At 41.0% G+C, this 24,649-nt stretch overlaps 1 protein-coding gene across 1 annotated transcript in view; it reads right to left on the bottom strand.

Annotated features, from left to right (window-relative positions):
• Positions 1-24,649, bottom strand: part of fbp (fructose-1,6-bisphosphatase) — a 114,770-nt gene that overhangs the window by 44,389 nt on the left and 45,732 nt on the right. The window contains exon 2 of the mRNA XM_067137978.2: positions 1,449-1,593. Within this exon, the coding sequence (XP_066994079.1) occupies positions 1,449-1,593 (145 nt within the window). The remainder of the gene's footprint in view (positions 1-1,448; positions 1,594-24,649) is intronic.

The following is a 24,649-nucleotide window of genomic DNA, read 5'->3' as shown; positions in this document are numbered from 1 at the left end:
TAGTAGTTGTAGTACAGCTTGCCAATCCCAAAATTATTTTGGAAAATTTATTAATGACTGCATCTAAAGCTACAATATCATTATCTACTCCCCAAATTCCAGCTCTATACAATACCTTTGCTTTAACTACTGAATGAAATACATTTTTCTGTACTGTGTAATCTATGTTAGGCAACTTTTTATCCAGTATTTTAATATTAGCCAAGGCACTTACTCCCTTCATTTTTGCTCTTTTTATCTGTTCTGAACATCCACCATTGCTGCTTGTACCGTCCCTAAGTATTCAATTTTTTAAACTACTTCTAGCTTTATCTTACCCATCCACCACTGTTCATTCCTTGAAAAGTTGTCACCCTACTTACAAACAATTACTCTTGTTTTCTGCGTATTAATCTATAGATTCCACTCTTTACAATAGTTTTCTATCTTATTAATATTGTTATCCATTTATCTTTACAACAATATGGCAAATGTTTACTGGGCTTGAGAATTGGATAATAGAACATTTTAACGTTTTACTAGACTGGAGCCATAAGAAAGCTTTTGGAACAGCTTGATAAGTATCTACCTAAGAAATGAAATAAGACAGGTAACAGAGTTATAAAAAAGAAGGATCACATAATATTCTACAGCTACCACGCAAAGGAACACATATTTGGGACTGGTTTTGTTGTGGGTAAGAAAAGAAAAAACCTTATTTTGGATTTTCAAGATAAATCCCACAGATTGTGCAGGTTAAGAGTTTGAGGAAAGTTTTTGAACTATATACACTGTACTATGTAACTGTATACACTGTCCAACTAAAGGTAAAAGCGAAGAAGAGAAAGACTTGTTTTACGATGAGTTGGAAGAGCTATATAGCGAGTGCCCAAAAGGCGACTGCAAAATCATTTTCGGTGATTTGAATGTCAAGATAGGATAAGAAGCCTGCAATTGGTAAACACAGCCTGCATAGTGAGTCTAATGACACAGAATCAGGAAAATAAATTTTGGCTTTTCAAGGAACATGATAATGGGAAGTACCATTTTTTTATCATAAAGACACAAATAAAATTAATAGTGTGGAAATCTCTGGGTGGCAATACTTTTAATCAACTTGATGGATATAAGTTACAGAGAGGTAAATGTTAACTCTGATCATTACATTGTTATTGCAAAAATTAGAAGCAGTATATCTAATACAAGGATAGTACATGGATCCCAAGCAGAGAAATTTAACATGCTAGACTAAAAGAACCGTAAAGTGCTCTCATGTACACTAATTTAATCATGTTTCCAAACTGTCCTATCTACTTCCTATTTTTTGAAACATAGGACAACTGTTAAATCATAAATTTTCCATCATTACATTGATTTATAACTTATATTTCTAATCTCTATAACTCAATAAAGCACTATAATATCCTAGCAAAAAGGATATAAGCGTATAGGCTAATTGCCCTCCTTACCTCTATCATGTTTTCATTCTCTTCACTAATAAGTAAACACGATGTGAATGAAGATGATATCATGTTGATAAAAAGTTCATTTGCCAAAACATCCAGTTTTTTCTGATCTTCACCTTGGACATTTGTTTCCCCAGCCAAACCATACCTAAAACAACACAAATGAATTAAATATGTGTCTCAGTTGAATGAGGGAAAATTGAAAACACAAATATATTCTTGATAATAATAATAATAATAATAATAATAATAATAATAATAATAATAATAATAATAATAATAATAATAATAATAATAACAACAACAACAACATTATAAACATCCCACTAACTACTTTTATGGTTTTCTGAGACACCAAGGTGGCGGAATTTAGTCCCACAGGAGTTCTTTTACGTGCCAGGAAATCTACCGACATGAGGCTGACGTATTCGAGCACCTTCAAATACCACAGGATTGAGCGAGGATCAAACCTGCCAAGTTGGGACCAGAAGGCCTCAACCGTCTTGAGACACTCAGCCCTGCAGAATTAGCCAAAGAAGAATTGAGAAATGATGGAATAGCAAGACCAGGATTAAATGGATTGCATAAATTAAGGATGACATTAAAGAACTCCAAATAACAATAGATGATCTTAAAAACAAATCAGACAAAATTAAGATACTTCAAGACACACACACACCAGGCTACAGACCAAGATTAATGAAATGTCTAATGGAAGGGTGTTTCCAGTTGAAGAAAGGAAGGCAGCATCTCTCAGATTGAAGAAATAACAGGTAGGGGATACCGTGTTTGTTACTCTGCCCCCCCCCCCTCCCCCAGTAGTGTAGCCAGGACTGGCCGATGGGAGAGGTATAATAATACTTTATTAACAGTAATACCATTTTACACAACAATAGAGACAAATAAACAAAACAAAACAAAAAAGAAAGTTCAGTGGAGTATAAGTAGAAAAAGATGTACAGATATATACACAGGTTATATTACAAGTAAGCACAGGAAAGTAATAGTTAATTTTGGAGATTATGTAAGTGATTTCTAAATTTTGACAATGAGCATTTAAATAAATCAATATCCACTTTGTTTAGAGATCTTGACATTCGTTCAATTGGCCCATTGAGTGGATAGTTAGTTCTAAGCCAATCTGTAGACAATATATTCTTAAACCTCGTGCATCTGTCTGGTACATGTAGGTTAATTTTTTCAAGGAGTTGTGGACAATTCACCAAGGATTGAACCAATTTAAAAATGAAAAGTGTATCCAGGAATTCACGGCATTATGACAGACTATGCAGATTTAAGGACTGTTGTAGGGCTGTATAATCAATATTTTCATATGAGAATCCTGCTCTAGATGAATATAAATGAAGAAATTTATGTTGTACTGAATCTAATCTATGGATACAGGTGTACAGTTTTCTAGTATAGGGCATACCATGGATACATACAGCAATCGATAGGTAGCTAAGTTTGAAAATTCTCTGGAATGTTTAGTAATGCGACCCAATCTTTGTAATGATTTCGTACAAATATTTTCAATATGTTCATTAAATGATAGGTTATAACAATAAAACACCAAGGTCATTAACTTGTGCAACAGGAGTTAGAATGGTGTTATTACCGGTACTAAATTTGTGGTCAAATGATATTTTCTTCTTGTTTTTAAAATCAATATCATTTTACATTTTCCATGATTAAGTTTCAACCCATTTTGAATACAGTACTTTTCTAGATGATGTAAATCCTCTTGAAGTTTTAAACAATCAAGTGGACAATTAATTTGTATAAATTTTTTTGCATCATGAGCAAACAAAAGCAATTCAGAATTCTTAAGTATATTTTTTATGTCATTTATGTAGAGAGTAAAAAGTAAGGGCACAAGGTGAGACCCTTGAGGAACTCCACTGGTAACAATAATAGGCACAGAAAAATTATTCCTTATTTTAACAATCTGCAGGCGATTTATAAGATATGATTCAAACCAGGAGGGGAGAGGCCCATTAATTCCAGCAAGATATCATTGTCAACAATGTCAAAAGCTTTTGAGAAGTCTGTATAAATGCAGTCCACCTGTGAGTGGTTTTCTTTTGCATCCAAGAGGAACTTATAAAATAAAAGAAGATTGCTACAGGTTGACCGTCCTGAAAAGAACCCATGTGCTCATCAACGATGATATTTTTAAAGAAAGGTGTGATCTTGTCAAGAAAATTAAGTCAAAAATTTTGGAAATATGAGAAGAAATTGTAACTGGTCTATATTGTTTTATGTCAATTTTATCACCATTTTTGAAAACTGGACTAACAAATCCTTCCTTCCATTCCACTGGGAAAACACCTTGGTTTAATGATAAGTTGAACAGATAAAAGAATGCTTCTCATAAAATAAATGAGCAGTACTTGAGCAGGTAAGCTGGAACACCACCAGGTCCTACAGTTTTCTTCAATTCCAGGGATATCAGTTTGTTGTAAATTTCTGCCTTACTTAAGGTTTATAATTGACAGATTGACAGAAAAAGGATAATCATATGAAAAGTGTTTAGCAAAAAGACTGACAATATTTTCTCCAGTATCTGCTGTAACTTCATTAAGATGCATTGTTGAAGGAATATTATTACATGACCTTTTAGAACTTAGATATCGCCAGAATTTCTGTGGATTTGAAGTAATACTTTGTTCACAGTTGGAGACATAGTTTGTATAGCAAGATTTGGATTCAGACTTACATCCATTTCTTAATTTTGAGAAATGTGGATAATCGCTATTGAGACCTGATATTCTGTACCACTTGTGTGCTTTCTTCTTTTCAATAATCAGTGACTTAAATTTATGATTAAATCACTTTGGAAATTTGGGAGTCTTAAAATTCTGTATAGGGATGTAAAATTCCATGCCATAATATAGTACTGGATAGGTTTCTACTGCTTTATCAATTGATACATTTTGAAACATCACCTTCCAGCTGAACTGTGACAGGTAATAATTTAGTCCATTATAGTCACCATTTAAAAAGTCAAAATAAAAACTATCGTCAGGTAAGGAATTGTATAGCTCATTTATAGGTAAAGGAATCTCTAATGCTGGGTGATGTCTACAGAGGGAAACAATACTTTCATTACTAGATTTTATTTCAGTGGAACTGGAGTTACTGAAATCTAAATCAACAAAGTGATTCAGAAAATTTGGGATATCATTAAACTGATTTAAACAGAGATAAGAAAATGTGTCTATAACTAAACCAGACTGCACCGTGTGGTTACCTACTTACATAAGGCCAGAAAATGTTTCTTCATTTACTGTCCAATTAAGATGTTGTAGATTGTAGTCACCACAAATGGTTGTTGAGATCTGACATAATTTTTTCAACTGTAATGCAGAGTTTGATTTATTTTTGGACAGGAGACCTGGGGAATGTATACAGCACCAATGATTAATTTTGTGGTGTTAAGAGTCAGGGACACAAACAAATGTTCAACTGTGCTCATGCATGGTATCAGAGTACGTTTAAATCTCTCGCCAATACAGATACACCTCCATGGGATGCCTTCATACTCATTAAAGAAGACCTATCACATCTGAAAATTGAATACCGGTATGTTTCGAGTCCAAGTGCCTCATCACTAATTTCATCATTTAAGATAATTTCAGTTATCATCATGAAGTCATAGTCAGCTAAACATGAAGAAATTCTACGTTCAGTTAGTTTGCTCCGAAATCCATTTACATTTTGATAGTATCCTCTAAAGCAGGGCCTCTCAAACGCCTAAAATCTCACGCGTGCAAATCGAGGCACAGAGACTCCGTGCACTGTGCATCGGTCTGACTCGGCTCAACTCGGCTTGACGCGGATGGTGTAGTGTGCTGAGAGCGATGAAGCGTTCGGTGTTTATCAGTGAAATAGATAAGTGCAAGACAACAACATAATAATTAAGCAACCTGTTTCGAAGAAAGCAAAGACTTCCGAAAATCCATTTTAATCAAATGGGGAACTTTCGTATTTTTTTGTCAGTCGTGACGATAAAGCCAAATGCTTAATCCGTGCAACAATAATTATGTGATAAGTTAATCAAAAAGATCTATTTTCCAATACAAAGGCTTTGCTCAAATTCTATGAGAATTTGTCGAGGGAAGATTTTCCTAAGCTGCTTCGAGAAGCAGCTAAGATTATTTCTGTTTGGTTCCACATGCATACAACCCCATGTGGGTGGGGGCAGTAGAATAACACACACGGTATCCCCTGCCTGTCGTAAGAGGTGACTAAAAGGGGCCCCAGGCGCTCTGAACTTTGGAGCGTGGGTTGGCGACCACGGGGCCCTTAGCTGAGTCCTGGCATTGCTTCCACTTACTTGTGCCAGGCTCCTCACTTTCATCTATCCTATCCGACCTCCCTTGGTCAACTCTTGTTCTTTTCCGACCCCGACGCTATTAGGTTTGCGAGGGCTAGGGAGTCTTTCATTTTCACGCCCTTCGTGGCCCTTGTCTTTCTCTGACTGATATCTTCATTTTTCGAAGTGTCGGATCTCTTCTATTTTTCCCTCTGATTAGTGTTTTATAGAGGATGGTTGCCTAGTTGTACTTCCTCTTAAAACAATAATCACCGGGTGAGTTGGCCGTGCGCGTAGAGGCGCGCGGCTGTGAGCTTGCATCCGGGAGATAGTAGGTTCGAATCCCACTATCGGCAGCCCTGAAAATGGTTTTCCGTGGTTTCCCATTTTCACACCAGGCAAATGCTGGGGCTGTACCTTAATTAAGGCCACGGCCGCTTCCTTCCAACTCCTAGGCCTTTCCTATCCCATCGTCGTCATAAGACCTATCTGTGTCGGCGTGACGTAAAGCCCCTAGCAAAAAAAAAAAAAAAACAATAATCACCACCACCACCACCACATGCATACGTGAAAGGTATTTTTTCCTGGTTTGACCTGTATGAAAACTAGATTGCGTGTGAATAAGCCTATTTCTGATTGTAATTTAAAGAAGCCTCTCAGAATTGCTGTCAGCCAGGCATAACTAGTATCATTGCAAAGATAAAGGAAAAGAAGAGCTAGAGAAGGTAAATTGTCTGCTCAAACCAAATTGAAAGAAGAGTCTTTCAACACCGGTAATATTGTCCCATACAACACTGTCACCGCTCCCCGCACATAAACATTTCGCAGTGAGGGGAGAATCAGCGAGAAAGGTGGAGAAGGTGAAGACAGGCCGAACAGGTGAGACAGGTGTACGGGAAGTGGAGTGGGGGATTGCACTCTGGTTAACTTAGTGAAGCCGTCTCCTGCACCTTGCACCGTGCAGTGCATGGATGCACCCTGAGAGGCCCTGCTCTAAAGTGTTCATACAAAATGCTCATAGGACACAATGAAGGTGCTTGTGCATGTGTGGAGCACGTATGCAGGATGCTGATACAAGTGAATTATATTGATATTCAGACTGCAGTACACTACAAAATCTTACATTAAAATACAGAACAAGAACAACACAATCAAGGTCAACAGTTTTACAGTGAATGGTATGTTCAGTTTACAATCTAAAATCAAACTTTCGAGGCTTGTTAGAAAATAGATTCAACAGATCTGTTGGTCCTACATTTATGTCTCTGAATCTTTATTTAGTTTATTGTCAGTTTCTGTTTATTTTATTTTGGTAAAATTTCCTTGGGGGAGGGTTCTAAACCCCAATAACCCCCTTGGCTACACTCATGCTCCATCCACAGGTGGAGTAGGCCATAAAATATAAAATAAAATAAATACATAATTATTTTAACAACATTTTGAGCTATAATTGTATTTTTCTATTATCAGTTTATTGTAAAATGATAACCGCTCATGTTGTAATTAAAATCCTGTAGGCTACACGTTTGAAATTTATTTGCAAGCTGCGTTAATTTTGGTCAGCCTGGCTGAGTTGAAAATCTAGTCGTCGCAGGTGAATCTGCTAGTAAAAGTTGATTCAATATAGAAATTAAACTATTATTTTGCAATCTGTTATGTTTAAAATCATGCCCATGGTAATGTTTTATTGTCTCCAGCGCGTGCACGGGCCTACCAATTATGAAGATGGGCAAGGAAAAGTAATACCAGTACTGAAAGACAACAAATGAGGTCTCAAGTAACACAATCAAGGAAGGAAGTGGGTTAAAATCGTAGCCTCTAATATTTTAAAAGCTGCTATGTTCAGAACGGCTTCAAAAGCCTGGATATATATAATTTCGTGTGGCTATTTCTAGCCGAGTGCAGCCCTTGTTAGGCAGACCCTCCGATGAGGGTGGGCGGCATCTGCCATTTGTAGGTAACTGCGAGTTATTGTTGTGGAGGATAGTGTTATGTGTGGTGTGTGAGTTGCAGGGATGTTAAGCACAGCACAAATACCCAGCCCCTGGACCATTGGAATTAACCGATTAAGGTTAAAATCCCCGACCCGGCCGGGAATAGAACCCGGGACCCTCTGAACCGAAGGCCAGTACGCTGACCATTCGGCCAACGAGTCGGACAAATGCCTGGATGATTTCTGACATATAACCCACAGGTGCTTGCTTCCCAACCATTGCCCCTGTCAAATATCAAAATGCACACGACTACATACTAGGGATGGGACAAATGGTTACTTTCCAGTATCATGTTCCTGTGTATCCGTTACACTGTAGTATTAGGTTGGAGTATTAGGATATAAAAGTAACATAATACAAGTTTGAGGTCAACTTCTGGAAGGAACATTCCTTATATCTGTTGTCTCTTGTAGCCCTTAACCACACCTTAGTAAGTACTTATAAATAGCAATACAATATCTTCATCTCGCTTCCTTCTCTCCCACTGTCTCTTTCACATTCTTAACTATTCCTGGAAAAATGTTTGCAGTGAACCATTTACATTCCGAGAACTAATACTAATACTTCGAAACCTTCATGAATAAGAAGCGCCGTGGCTGCTATGTGCATTCATAGATGTGGAAGGATCTGTAGTTAAACAGACATTAGGACCAGACTTTATAAAATATGTTGATGAACGAGTGTCATATTCATTTCAGATGCCGCTGGAATGGGTCATGAGAAAATATCCCTACCAGGCAAGACGTAAGCAGAGTTTAATCCAGTACTTTATTTTGTTATTTGTTATTTTACATTGCACCAACACAGACTGATCTTAAGGTGACAATGGGATAGGATAGGACAGGACTAGGTCAGAGTCAACCGTGGCCTTAACTGAGGAACAGTCCCAGCATTTGCTTGATGTGAAAATGGGAAACCACCGAAAACCATCTTGAGGACTGCCGGCAGTGGAGTTCGAATCCACCATCTCTCGAATACAAGCTAACAGCTACGTAACACAAACCGTGCAGCCCACTCGCCCCGTAAATCCAGTACAAAATTCTCCAAAATCGTCTTTTGTCATTTACAGAAGGTTGTGGATATGTGGTAAACAACAGTGTAGGTGGGTTGTCCAGTGTCTTTTTTTCTGTATACCACTATACCACTCCTTCTCTTTTGTACTGGTGAAAATTACGATAGCAGCTTTTGCTGCACTGCCTCACAGGTTCAGTCGATGATGAAATTTCAGGACGCACAGATTCACGTGATGGGACTTGCGATAGCTTTTCAGGACCTGATATTTGAGTACCATGTACATTATCAGAACTATATGAACCGGTAGAAATTTTAATTTTTTAAAATAATAATAGGGTACCTTATTTCAACGCGTTTCTAAGAAACCATTTTCCTGTAATTGAGTTTTTGTCCACATAAATCGTATCGGATGTAATACCTCCACTCACTCATTGTCCAGAACACGGAGTGAAACTCGAGATGCAAGGTGGGAACACCACGCGTAACTGTTTCGAGGAACTACGCTACTGTATGTACTACCACCAGTAAGCCAAATACAAAACACTTCGAATAACTAGAGAATATCTGTAACCGACCAGCAAGCAACAGGATAGGAATATCAGTACTGCCACTAAACTGTTACAAAAGTATCACTCACGCCTGCGCAAGAGCGCATGCTTAAAGCGAGCTGCTATGCTTCCTAACTGCCTGCTGTCATTTCTTGATGGATACAGTACTTTTGCATCCATCTCTTGGCACAGGCCAGAGTAAAGTGTAGCTTCCACCGAAGTCCCAGTCTCATCCATGGCTGTGACAATATGGAAGTTGCTGGGGTATGGGTAGTGCTGAGTAATGACATTCAGAGCACGACTAGTGCATCTGAGTGTTATGAAAGGTGCTGCTCATAGGGTCAGTCGTGCTCCAATAGTACTTTCTGACCCAGTGAGGAAAGCAATGGCAAACTACCTCACTCCTCATCTTGCCTAGTACGCCTCATTTTGGTGCTGCCATTGGTTTTTGGGGTTTCCTTATAACCGCATAAGCTTTGGTGGTGCTATTTGAGGATCCAACCAGCCTCTGGGCTGATGACCTAACAGACATGCTTCCTAATACCCGTTAGCCAATCAGAAACTCCCTAACTTTCCCTTGGCTTCGCTGAGACAGTTACTTTTGTATTAGGGTCTCCGGAGGAACATAATATTTCTGGAACAGCTTACTGTTACGGATTAGGATACAGTATCATGTTACGATATGTAACTCCCATCTCTACTACATACCCTACACCACTAGGTTATGACTATAGGACAAGACTTCACATCCACCAACTGCACGGGAATCAGACCGAGTTTAACAGACGGCAGAAACGCAGGGCTCTCTAAGCCAAAGTTGGCAGAGTCGTGTCGGTAGAATATTACCGCCGCGTAAAGGGAATCCTACCGGATTAAATTCTATGCCGGTACCTCGGCGTTCCCAAAAACAGTAAAAGCAGTTAAAAAGACGTAAAGCCAACATAATAATAATAATAATAATAATAATAATAATAATAATAATAATAATAATAATAATAATAATAATAATAATAATAATAATAATAATAATAATAATTGCATGATATTGTTTACCACGATGTTCTAAGCCTTGCATGAAGTCTTAACAAAAGCAAAACAAATGTCTTTTCCCTTCGAAGAATTAGGACTTCGTGGCTTGGAATAAAGTGGACCGGAAAGAGTCACTCTAAACAGTCTATCTCCAAAGTCAATCAATAGATGAAGAGAGCACTCAAAGGTCAGAAAAATGAAAGTTTTCTTATAAATCGGGTAAATTTAAAAGGAAATTTAAAGGGAAATTTAAAAAGGAAACAACTGATCAAAGGAGGTCAAACACTAAACACGGAATGAGATCAGAATAAGGCATACTAAATGGAAGCACTATAAACGTCTAATTCAGATAATACACCGTGATCTCTAAAACTGTATCAAATGGGAAGCTGTTTCCATTGCGGTGAGTTTTATAAAGCAAAGATATTTTGTCCTGACTTAAGTGATGTTTAACGCACTGACATTTTTTCGGGGAACGCAGCGTACTGAGTGGATGGGATAACGCGACAACTTACGGCCGCTTGGTTGAACTATATTATTCTGAGTCCTCTCCTAAAACCAACACACTTCCCATCTGATACTGACTATAGTCACGCATCTGCAGTGAGACGGAATTTATGATCTAATTCTTTCCCAACACAACACAACACTGATTCTCAGATTTTAGAACTTGTGCATTTCAAAACTCAATCTGTCAAAGAGTGGATTAGTTTGACCAAACATCAAACACGGCCAACATGCAGAAATATGAAAACGCTTTAACTCATTTTGTAATACCCTACGTCCTTTAGCAACGTATTAACTTATTAGGATTTCAGTCCAAACATTTTATAACAATCTGAATTTACCATTTTGACTACATGGGCCAGTTTTTCCAAGAGAATAATGTTTCTTCACGACAGTTCGCGGAAGACGTGAATGATGTACGAGAAATAAGAGAACCGTTTCCGATCGTGTGGAAAACAGAAGCCCGTACCCGGTATCTAATTCGTTAAGACGCTACGCAGTTAGAGAGACTCGGTAGGTAGGCCTACCAGTATTACAAATTCTGTCAGCTACTTTTAACAACTGTTATCAGCTAAAGGCAAAGAAGCAAAGTCATCCCTGTACAGGCCATGAAGGCCCATGGAGGGGTGGAAGGTAAAGGCTTCCACTATCCGTAACCTCGGCATTTGGAAGAGTTAGAGTGGTTAGCTCTATGCCCAGCCGCATTTGCCCCAGGAATTAACCTGGTACTTACTTTTGGTTTAGGTTGAGTGAACCTCAGGGCCATTTGCACCTCCGGAAGTTGAAATCTCGTTTCTTAAAATTTTCGACTTTCTGACGGAGAATCGAACCCACGTCCTTCCGAGTGTACCGGTGCTCGCCTTTACCGCCTCGGCCAGGCAGCCCCTAACTGTTATCAGCTACCGATCAAAATTCTGCATTTCGGCTTATGTAATTAGTGGCAGTCAGGTGTGAGGTCAAAGTCTCAGTGGCAGCAGCCCAACATTCTACAACATGTATGGGTTCGGTCTATATATATCTTGTCATGCATTGTTACGAGTCGGACTTGTGAACAGCACTAGGTCCTTCTGCATATCCAGTATGTAGTCTATGTGTCCTTCACTTCCTCATTCTATCCGACTGAGGGGAAATGGGGGTCGTTCATTACTAATAAAAGGCCAATCAATCAATCAATCAATCAATCAATCAATCAATCAATCAATCAATCAATCAATCAATCAATCAATCAATCAATCAATCAATCTTTATTCTGTCATTAAGCATAGAATATGTAATAGACATCCTCACATACATAAATCTTCTAAGAATATGCCCTAAATTGACTTAGACACAAGTGAATCCTAAAATTCCAGGCGAAAAACGGAGAATAGCATGGGCTATAGTATATTACAATCATTTTAGTAATTCAACTGCCAGTGGGTTTATATTTTATTCAAGACGACGACTGAGACAATCGCTTTATTTACTTTGGAAATGAACAATTTCTTCGACACTTTAAACGAAAATTTTAACTCAGAAGCAATAAGAAAATATAGCACAGATTTTGAAGCAACTGAAGGATTAAAATGGCTGATTATTTTCGGAAAAATCATAAGAACTGGTTCTTAACTAGTAACATAGTAGAGGGAAACCTTAAAATCCACTTTAAATATGTCAAAATATTTGCTAGTAGGCTATAGTGCGGCATTGAAGTACTGTATGTTCAACCAGGATTCTTCAGAATTGTAAGATGTGGTCTCCAGAATTATTCAGCAATGCCCACATCTTTACGCTTGTGTAAATTGCTTTCTGCGTAAATTATCTTAAAGCCACAAAATTCGGAAATTGTGAGGCATTGCAGAATAAAGATAATCCTTATATTACCGAGCGGGTTGGCTACGTGGTCATGGCGTGAAGCTGTTTGCTTGCATTTGGGAAATAGTGGGTTCTAGTCCCACTGTCGGTTGCCCTAAAGATGGTTTTCTTTTCATTGTTTTCTTACTTTCACAGCAGTCAAATGCTGGGACTGTACCTCAATTAAGGCCACGGTCGTTTCCTATCCAGTCCTGGTTCTATCACATCGTCGCCATAAGGACTGTCTGAGGTGTGACATAAACCAAATACCAAAAATTGATTTATATTCATTTCGACGACTTTACAAGTGTTTCTCGAACTCAAAGTCTCGTCACCAATAAATAATACAAAGAGTAAACTGAACAGTCAGCATTTATGGACTATGATGAAATAGTTGAACATGATTATTGTATATCTGAAGCAGTTGCATGATATTTGTTTATGTAAAGAGATTTGTCTCGAAAGGCTCTTCGAAATTTTTAGAGTGCTCTGTGTGTATAGATGGCCTCTGTTATCAGGAAAATGCTGGGACTGTACATCCCTACATATGATACAATTTTAGAAACAGAAAAACTCTACAATGGAATTAAGACCAAAGAAAAGTGGAAACTTTCCAAATTATATGCTGTTTAACATAAGGTAAGCTGCCCATTATATTGTTAAATTCAGTGGTAGCAGTCAGGTAGCAGAACCTTACTTAAGGTATCTATGTCATAGCTTTGCTTACGTTCACAGGCCCACAGTTTGAAGCGCCGCAGCGGCAGTTGAGGGAACTAGATGACATTAAAGCACCGCCATCTCTATCCTCTTAAGGCGCTGCCTGCTCTATGCCACTAGTTTAACACAGGTAGGCGCGAATTCCAATATTTCTTCAAGTCGCCGTAAGAGTGCAGTCAGAGACGCACAATTTTCACGGTCAGTGTGGGACCGTGGGTATAGATAGCATTGTGTTATGACCAGTGCTGGATTAAGGTGTTTGGGGGCCCTGGGCTATTTAAAAATGTGGGGCCCCTTCTTCGTAACATCATGTAAGACTAGCATACTGAAGTCGTTATAGAACTACTTCCACTTAAATTGATGAATAGGGAAGTGTTGAAATAGACTACACTTTTTCTCTATTTTTCATGTTAATATTTCATAATGCCAAAACATATTTTACATTTGTCTCATGATCACTATCAAAGTGACATACAAAACAGAACTTACGTTTTTGGCACCACTAGGATATTTTCTATCCATTTTACAAAAACATTACAGTTGTAACTTATGAATGGTTCAATAATCAGAGGTGAACTGGAAGTTCTCTTCCTGAAGCAAAGATATAGTATAGCATGCGCATTCCACTGTGTTTCCCCTGTCCCCTCCCGCTCACTTCCTAAACCTCTTCCCCCTTCCCCCTTTGCCGTACTCGCAAGCTGCCAGATTTAAATTTTCATCAACAATAACCTTTAGAATAATTACAACCGGGCGAGTTGGCCGTGCGGTTAGGAGCGCGCAGCTGTGAGCTCGCATCCGGGAGATAGAGGGGTTCAAACCCCACTTTCGGTAGCCCTGAAGATGGTTTTCCATTGTTTCCCCATTTTCACACCAGGCAAATGCTGGGGCTGTACCTTAATTAAGGCCACGGCCGCTTCCTTCCCATTCCTAGGCTTTTCCCGTCTCATAGTCGCCATAAGACCTATCTGTGTCGGTGCGACGTAAAGCAAAATAGCAAAAAAGAAATAATAATTACAGTGCGTAAGTAGCGAGGATTCGTGTCTCCGGATGGTAATTGATTCTAGCAGTGATGAAATACTAACGCGGACAGCTGATAAGAAGGAAGGAAGGAAGGAAGAGTGCGTGTTCGATATTTTGCGAGCGTAAATATTCATATACATGCACGGAGGTAGAGCAGCAGGCCTTTTTATACAATTTTAAGTTCGGCCAAGGGCCGGGGCCCCTTGGCACGCGGGGCCCGGGGCTGCAGCCCCTTTAGCCCCCCCCCCCCTTAATCCGGCCCTGGTTATGACGTTATGATGCAAGCATGCGTGTGAAAAGCTGAATTATTTCGTACAATGAATAAACGTGACTGTTTACTTCCATTTGTACAAGTGATATTTTGTATAGAATTGTGTAATGAATTAATCACGTTATGCTTATAGATAATCTAAAAGCAAGTTACACTTTTTTGTAGGACTGAAACTTCAGATTTCCCCCGAAATATTCAACTGGTGTATGCCATTTTGCTAATCTCGGCAAGGTGGTTCGCAGCCAGAAGGAATACGACGCCATGATATACGGTACCTTCTAGAAGAGAATTAAGAGAAAATTGGCTGTCGGCTACATCTAGGCAAGGTCCTAATATCCTCAGATTACTCTCGCGTCTGTAGTCTTCATTTTCGCAATACGGACTACAAGGAGAACGCAGAATTAAATATTTTAAAGCCTGGTGTCATACAAAGTACTTTCCCTCAATATCCGAGTTATCTACAGTCTCAGAAGGTTAAACCTCATGAGGAACGTGCTTCTTGCACAACAATTAGCGAAGCGATCGTCAGCGATTGATAAGCATTTTTCGCATTATATTAATAATAGCCTAAAATGGGCATGTGAGTCTATGACTCTTACTTTGTAATCAAAGAAGCTTCTACTTCCTTCCCCCCCCCCCCCTCCTCCGCCTTCACCGGTGGGGTGGTAATGATTAACTCTAGGCGACTAGTCAGTGAACTTCAAAGTGAAATTGGTATTCCGGTGGATATCCTTAATGAAAGTAGTTCCACTCACCACAGAGGACAAATTAACAAGAAAATTAAGTTTATAAGTCAGTTCAAAAAGATGTTTATGAAGTAATATTTTAACATGCTGAACAGACACGACTTTCAGGTGTACAAACAATAAAAGGAGCTCAGCCAGTGGTACCATATTTCTGTTTGGCAAAAACTACTGCATGCAATCAAGTGGACTGCTGCTGCTGCTGCTGCTGCTGCTGCTGCTGCTGCTGCTGCTGCTGCTGCTGCTGCTGATGATGATGATGAGTGACGCTCAACTGTGTATCCCAGTGTCCCTTAGTCTTGTTCATCTGCCCTACTTGGAATAATCGATTTAGAGCTTTGCCATCTTAGAAATGACCCTGTATAATGAAAACTGAAGTTGCCTGATCCCGGAATTGAAAATCGTATACTACAAGTATGCTGTAATGCGGAAACCGATGGCGGCGCTATAATCAGACGTACTACGCACGATGAGGAGTGAGGTAGTTCGTCATTGCTCTTCTCACTGAGCCAGAAAGTGTTATTGAGGGATAAATGACCCTATGAGTAACAGCTTTCACAGTCGTGCTCTGTAACACTACTCACAATAAGCACCACCTCAAACCTCAGCAACTTCCACTCTGTTACAGCCATAGATTAGACCTAATTTTTAATCGTAAGTTACGATCTTCCTCTAATTTTTAATGGAAGCAACATTTTGTTCTGGCCTCAATGAATGAACGTATGGAGTCTTGGTTGTAGGCAGCTCCACATCGTTCATAAATAAACCAGCCCTCATGGATAATAAGATTTATTTACACCACACACAGTTTTAGTACACCTTTGCATGTGAGATAGGTTACACTGATTACACCAACAAGACACAAACAGGCGTGATGCTCATGCTCACTCCACGCAGCCGAATGACGCTAGTTTAGCAAGCTATACCCTGATGCAATGTTGCATCGTGCACAAGGGTGCGTTCTGTATGTGGGGCGAGTTCATTCTTCCTGATGCCGCCACATCACCCCCCCACGGAGAAGGAAAGTTCACAAATCGAATGGACGGGCAAAGCGAACTCTGCGTCCTGATCGTGTTGTGTACTTTCTGGGTGGTGATGACGCATCAGGTAAGTCAGGTGTAAAAGAAGTGCTAGGTTGACCGGATGAAATGGGGGTAGCAGATGTGTCAGGTGGGTTGGTGCGGGTAGGAAGAGCAAGGTTTGTTTCTATGTATGCAGGTTTAACACGGTCTGTACTCACTACTACTTATTTGTTTCCGATCATTAGCGTCAAAGTCTTCTCATTACGGCTGACTACAGGGTAAGGACCAGAGTATGGGGGTTGCAAGGGAGGCTTCACATGATCAACTCTCAGGAAAACATGGGAGGCAGTTGCCAAGTCTTTGAAGACGAATATTTTCTCTTGACTATGGCGGGAGGCAGGAACAGGTCTTAGTTCGGCCATTACCTTCCTTAGGTGATTTACAAAATCCGCAGGGTCAAGTGGAGTAGGGGGACTGGGCGAAGAAGTAACCATTTCCCCAGGGAGGCGTAGAGGCTCCCCAAAAACTAGTTCGGCGGGGGAAGCTTTCAGATCTTCCTTAAGAACCGCACGCATGCCAAGTAATACTAGGGGTAAGGCTTTTATCCACGTTGCACTATGACACATCAGAGAAGCTTTTAGCTGTCTATGAAGACGCTCCACCATACCGTTAGCGGATGGGTGGTAGCTGGTTGTACGGATTTTTGTTGTACCAAATTGTGTCATACGTCTGCGAAAGAGTGTAGACTCGAATTGTCTTCCTTGGTCAGTAGTTATACGAGTTGGGAGACCAAATCGGGAGATCCAACCACTTATTAGCGTATCGGCTGTTTCTTCAGCAGTGATGCTGCGCATCGGCCATGCCTCTGGCCAGCGAGTAAATCTGTCAACAGCAGTGAGGATATAATTATAGCCTTCGCAGACAGGCAGTGGACCAACAATATCCAAGTGAATGTAGCTGAAACGGCCTGTGGGTGCTCCGAAATTCCCCAAAGGAGATATATTATGCCTCGTCACTTTATTGCGTTGACAGGACAAACAAGCACGAGTGTCTTTCTGAATAGATGGCCAAACAAATCTATCTGAGACTAGACGAGAGGTGGCTCGAATACCTGGGTGGCTTAAGTTATGGAGCTTGTCAAAGAACTTGCGTCGAAAAGGAAGTGTCAGGAACGGACGAGGTTTTCCTGTTGATGTATCGCATACAATGGTAGTCGTGGTGCCCGGAAGGGTTACTTTTTCTAATGTCAGCGACGTACCACCATGCAATAAGGCTTTGAGTTCGTCATCGTCCGCTTGGGATCGAGCCAGCGCAGCGTAGTCATCTAGTGAGATGGCTTCAACACGAGACATTGTATCAGCGACAACGTTATCTGCTCCCTTTATATGCTGAATATCAGTTGTGAACTGGGATATGAAGGACAGCTGATTTAGTTGGGCTGGGGGTAGTTTTTCTCTGCGTTGAGAAAATGCATAAAGCAGAGGCTTGTGGTCCGTATATATGGTGCAGTGTTGTGCTTCCAGTATATAGCGGAAATGCTGGACAGCCTCGTACACAGCTAACAGTTCCCTGTAATAGGCCGGCCACGTTGTTTGACGCGCTGAAAGCTTCTTACTGAAAAATGCTAGGGGCTGCCAATGGTGTCCAACTTTCTGTTGCAAACACGCTCCAACTTGAGTATTTGATGCATCGGTAAAGAGACCTAGAGGCGCATCTGGCAATGGATGAGCGAGTTGAGTGGTTTGCGCTAGGCTTTCTTTGCATTCGTGGAAAGCACGTTGCAATTCTGGAGTCCAGGGGACAGGTTTAGAACCCTTAAGCTTAGAATTGGCTAGGACGTTCACCAACGGCGCCTGCAATTCAGCCGCATGTGGTAGGAAACGTCTGTAGAAGTTGACCATGCCCAGGAACCGGCGGAGGCCCTGGACAGTCTTCGGTAGAGGGTATTCCAAGAGAGACTGGATTCTCTCTGGTGGAGGTTTTGTACCGTCCTTTGAGAGCCGATAGCCCAAGAAGGTTACCTCACTTGCACCTAATACGCACTTGGATGGATTTATGACTACACCGTAATCAGCTAATCTCTGGAAAAGTATGCGGAGATGGTGCATATGCTCTTCAGCATCCCGTGAGAACACCAGGATATCGTCGATATACGGGAAACAGAAGTTTAAATCTCTAGTGACCTCATCCATAAAACGCTGGAAAGTTTGTCCAGCATTTCGTAACCCAAACGACATATAGGGAAATTCAAACAGCCCAAAAGGGGTTGTTATGGCTGTTTTGCAAATGTCACTGGGGTGAATTGGAATCTGTCGGTAGGCCTTGGTAAGGTCAAATGTACTGAAAATGGTTGACCCAGCAATGTTATGGCAAAAATCTCCTATGTGTCGTACCGGGTAGCAGTCGGGTATTGTTCTTGCATTCAATGCCCGGTAATCGCCACATGGACGCCATGAGTTGTCCCGCTTAGGTGCAAGGTGCAAGGGTGAGGACCAGGGACTATTAGAAGGTCTCGCTGTACCACACCTTACCATGTCCTCGAATTCTTTCTTCGCTATCTGCAATTTTTGGGGTCCTAGACGACGAGGTCGACAAGAGACTGGTGGGCCTTCGGTTGTCCTAATGTGATGTACAGTATTGTGTTTAATATCACGTTGGATGCCAGGTGGGCGAGTAATGGACTGAAACTCAGCGAGCAACATGCTGAAAAGTGAGTCGGTGGATACTGCAGCAGTCTTTACGCTGGCCTGTTCGATAGAGGCTACAGATGCCTTAACGTGTAGGCCGGTGGTGCCGTCGAGGAGGCATCTGTTACGGCAGTCAGGGAGTAAGTTATAGTAAGCCAGAAAATCAGAACCAATGATGGCTGTGCTAACATCAGCAATGACAAATTGCCAACGAAAGTCACGACGTAAACCAAGGTTGAGGTTCATGGAAAGGCTACCATATGTCCTGATTGTACTACCGTTTGCAGCGCTCAGCTCATACCCAGAAGCTTTGCAAGTGCTTACCAGAAGCTTACGCGGGAAACAGCAAAGGTCAGATCCGATGTCAATCAGAAATTTTGCTTTGGTATTCTGATCAAAAATAAATAGACGGCGGCCCGATGTAGAACAGACAGTTGCCGCCTTCACTGGCTGTTCGTTCCGTTTTCCGCCTGCCAGGAACAGGGACTAGTACATTTTACAGCTTTATCTTGGAACTTTTTGTGGTACCAACAAAGCCGGCTCTGTGGAGTAAGGGAACGGTCACGGCTTTTAGATCTCCTTTTACTGTGACTCCTGCCTCGGGGCTGGTTACGGGCCAGGGCATCGACTTTACGTGTCAATTCCTCCATCTGGGCAGCTAAAGTGTTCGGCGCAGCTGTAGCATGTACGGCCAAGTGGCTATATGGTGGCGTGACAGTAGGTGAAAGTTCCAAGATCTTGTCTGCAAGCTCTGCTGTATCAGCTAGAGGCATTAACTGGGCCGCTAATATAGCCTGCAAGTGCTGGGGTAGTCGACGCATGAAAAGTTGTTTTAATATACTTTCGTCATGAAGTGAGCTACCGGCTAATGACTTTAAGTGACGTAAAAATTGTGATGGTTTCCTATCACCGAATTCTTCGTCGCCAAGAAGTTGGCGAACTCGTTGCTCTTCGGATACGGAAAGACGACGGACTAGTTCAGATTTTAGTTTTTCGTAACGTCCTGTGGTAGGAGGGTTAATGACAATGTCTTCTACCTCGGCTATGACCTTGGTGTCAAGCTGTGAAATTACATTATCAAATTTAGTCTGGTCGGCCGTGATGCCTGCGAGCCTGAATTGAGTCTCAACCTGGGCGAACCAAACAGTTGGTCTGTCATACCAAAACGGTGGTAGCTTTGCAGAGATTTTGGCAACTTGGCCAACATTGCTAGATGTAGCATCGGTACCAGTAGACTCATGCTCCTGGAGCCGGGCTAGTAATGCTTCGTTCTGCTCTTGCAAAGGCTTCGTCAAAGCAATAAGTTGTTGGAGTTGGTTCTGCAAGTTGTTATTTTGTTCCTCCAAAGCTTTTAATCGATCCTCCGCCATAATCAAGATGGGTACACAACACAAGGGCAAGGAGAAAAAGAATTCTGAAAATACCGGACAAGGTGACAAAGAAGTAGTCAGAGATACGATGTGTAGTTGTGTGTGTAAGTGAATGAAGATGTGAGGATGAGCAACACAAGCACAAATTTACAAATGGTTTGAAACAATCTTATAGGTTAGCTGGAAAAGAAATATTATGCAGGTAGGCCTAGCATATGATAAGAGATTCACAAACATATAAACTATAAGTTAACAAAATAATCTTGCAGATGTTACACACTGATTTTGGTTATAAATGAAAATATTAAGCATAAACCGTGGGTTCCAATGTCCATTTTAAGTCTTGAGGAATGTCCATATAATGCAACTGTATGTTATACCTGTAATGTAACAACTTAGAAACCACTAAAAGGCACGATTACGATTTATATATATAGTACAACAATTCAAGCAGTAGTAATGCATGAGAAGTAGGTTATTTTAAAGTAATTTTACTTGTTTGAACAGCAAATAGGGTAGGCCTATGTTGTGGAGTAGTCTGTATCTTAGGCCTCAACTCGCAAAAAGAGAACAAGAAAATTGCACAGAAGATTGCTGGATTACGTACATCAATTTAACACCAAGATTGTAACTATGGTTAGAAAACTAGGTACTGTCCACTGTAGGCCTATACATTTCTTTGTGATGTCCGTACAACTTCACAACGAATTTATGTTGTGAATAATTTGCAATATTCCGTAACAAGTAAAACGTAGGTTATATACATACAAGTTTTTAGATGATGTGTTGCGTTCTTGAAGATTAGCAGATGCGGCGTAACAGAGAGAAGTGGCGTAAAGTTGCCGCGTGCGGACTGAAGCGATGCGTATCACCGACGGCCGTTAGGATTCTGGCGACTGTTTTTGTCGTTTGTCGAATTGGTTTCATACTCGGAAGAGGTGGTAGTTCCAATGAAGTAAACAGTCTAATGCCTCTTTGAAATAAAGTGTGGTAACATACCGTGATCTGTGGTGAAGCACGTGGTCCAAGATAGGTTATGGTATGAGCGTGTTCTCCATACTCGGGGTCACCATTTATGGGGTCTTGGTTGTAGGCAGCTCCACATCGTTCATAAATAAACCAGCCCTCATGGATAATAAGATTTATTTACACCACACACAGTTTTAGTACACCTTTGCATGTGAGATAGGTTACACTGATTACACCAACAAGACACAAACAGGCGTGATGCTCATGCTCACTCCACGCAGCCGAATGACGCTAGTTTAGCAAGCTATACCCTGATGCAATGTTGCATCGTGCACAAGGGTGCGTTCTGTATGTGGGGCGAGTTCATTCTTCCTGATGCCGCCACAAACGAATGACCTGCATTTAGGTCTGACGCCCAAGTGGCAAATTCTCTATCAATTGTTTACCTAGCTTTGTACTGCCGTAATCGTTTTCAGAGAACTTAGAATTTATCGAATATTTCCCTGGATTATTCCAGTCCTCAGAATTATATCAGTCATCAGGGTTGAAAATCTTAACTTCACCGGCCTATGTCCCTTGTTCCTTCCTACTCTCTATATATAATCTATATCCACTTCAGAGAAGTTTATCTTCATTTTATTCGAAACTATGTCCACCACTTTGAATACTAACTCCACTTTTGATTCTGTTCCTTCCTCTGGTACACCATACGCAAACACGTTTTTTCTTGCTGATTCGTTCCTCGCTAGCCTCACTTCTCTCTTCATTGCTGTCAGTTCCTCTTCCAGTACCAACACTTCTTTTTCAAGCTCCCTACCTCATCTTCTATCTCCGCTAACTTGTCATTTACCCCTCCAATTTCTTCTTTTATAAAAATGTTTAAGTCCTTCATCTCCTTCATTTGAGTTGCCCGGTGTTCCAGCATCATTTCCTTTATTTCTTCTCCTTTGCTCGCTTCCTTCACCACTCTCTTGATCTCTTCAAGTTCCTCCCAACCGAACGGTCCCTGATTTGGAGCCGGGTTCTTTTTTATACCTCCTACCACCAGCAACGTCGAAATAACCGTCGCACACAACATAATCTCCAACAGTCTTTTATAACTAATTTCTCTCCCTCTCTCTGCTCCACCTTTCTTCCAACACCACCTTACACCATGCCATCTTCCAATTCTTAGCCTGTATTGCTGTAGCGTTACTCCCATCTTGCACTCCTCAGCTCACTCACACTTCCGCACTTCCCGATGTCTCGTTCGTGACTGTTATTCCAGTCCCTTACTCTTCGTCCTATAAATTAACATTTGTCACAATCAATCCTCTTGAATTTCAACTTTATCTTCATATTGAGATCTTTCCTACTTTTAAAAGCTACATTCAAGTTTATTCGTCTACTAATGTCATTCCACACCATCTCTCCACTGACAGCTCCAAACATACCACTTAGTAGAGCATCTCGTCTCCTTACTCCCAAGTCTTCCCAGCCCAAAGTTTGCAAAATTTCCGTAACATAACTTTGTCAGAAATCATTCAGAACGAATCGTGCTGCTTTCCTTTGGATCTACAGTTCGCTTATCAAGTAGTCCATACTCTGGAAGCACACTCTAATTAGCAGAGACTTATACGTCCTTTCCTTTACATCCTTACTACAACCCCTAAATAATATTCTCATAACGGTCATAACCATGTGAAGAAATCTGTAACCTTTCTTAAAATCCTCGTTCAGTAGGTTTACCTCAATGAAGCTAATGTCTTATATTAACACCTTGGTACTCACTGTGTTCCCCATGAGATATCACCCCATCAACACAGTAATGAAAACTGACAGGAGCATCCATTAAGAAGTTGGCATTCAAGAGGACACATTGGGGCAAATTTTCATTTAAAGGAAGGGGAGTTAGGGATTGGAATAACTTACCAAGGGAGATGTTCAATAAATTTCCAATTTCTCTGAAATCATTTAAGTAAAGGCTAGGAAAACAACAGATAGGGAATCTGCCACTTGGGCGACTGCCCTAAATGCAGATCAGTATTGATTGATTGATTGATTGATTGATTGAAATAGCGACAGGTGGGCCATAAATTTTTAATGTACCAGTGCAGCCAAAAGCTACCCGTAAATGTGTAGAAACAGTTTTATTATAGAGAACTTTGGAACTTTTACACAACTTCCCTTGGGCAGTAACACAATTCTGCCAGCGTCCGTACCACTTTTCGAAACAGTCCTGCAGTCCATCTTGGGACACTTCCCGAAGAGCCCGTCGTATTCGTCTTCAACTTTTCGGCCGACACGAAGCAAGATCAGAAGATTACGGAGGATAAGAGAGGATAGCTACACATGCGCTTCAAAAAATAATATAAGAAGAGCTCGAGCGGAGAAACTTGATGATATAGGCAGATGTAAGGATACACGGTAGTAGGGCATCGATACGCATTGCTATTCAACATAGTCACCATTCTTCTCCAAATACTTGTTCCAACGGTACACCAAGGCATCGATCCCGGCATGGAAGAAATCTGCATCCAGTACCAGAAGCCAATGACGACTTGCTGAACGGCCGTATCGTCGTTGAATAGCTTCCCACCTTCATTGTTTTCAACGGTCTGAAGAGATGGAAATCACTGGGTACCATCGGGTGCCATAGCGGGGATAAAGGAAGGATTGTACAGTACCTCTCACCAGAAGCGCCGTAACAATTCACAAGTGTTAGCTGCGTGTGATCCGGAGTCATACATCAACACGACGCCTGTTGAAAGAAGTACAGGTCGTTTTCTGCGAATTGCTACCCGCAGACGCTCAATTGTGTCACATTAACTGGCGGCATTCACTGTCGCTCCCCTGGTGAGGAAATCAACTATATCATCCTCCCTACAATCCTGATCGGACAGTCCTCACTTCGTGATTTTCATTCAGTGGCGTTTGTCAACCATTCTGGTTGTGATGCCGATCTGTATAATTATTGAAAATATATCTAACACACACAAGTATATGCCGGGCGAGTTGGCCGTGCGGTTAGGGGCGCGCAGCTGAGAGCTTGCATCCGGGAATAGTGGGTTCGAATCCCACTGTCGGCAGCACTGAAGATGGTTTTCCGTGGTTTCCCATTTTCACACCAGGCAAATGCTGGGGCTGTACCTTAATTAAGGCCACGGCCGCTTCCTTCCCAAG

Source organism: Anabrus simplex, chromosome 1 (assembly GCF_040414725.1).
Source record: "Anabrus simplex isolate iqAnaSimp1 chromosome 1, ASM4041472v1, whole genome shotgun sequence".
Lineage (NCBI taxonomy): Eukaryota > Metazoa > Arthropoda > Insecta > Orthoptera > Tettigoniidae > Anabrus > Anabrus simplex.
Note: the sequence above shows the minus strand (reverse complement) of the source record. Positions and strands in the feature narration are given on the sequence as shown.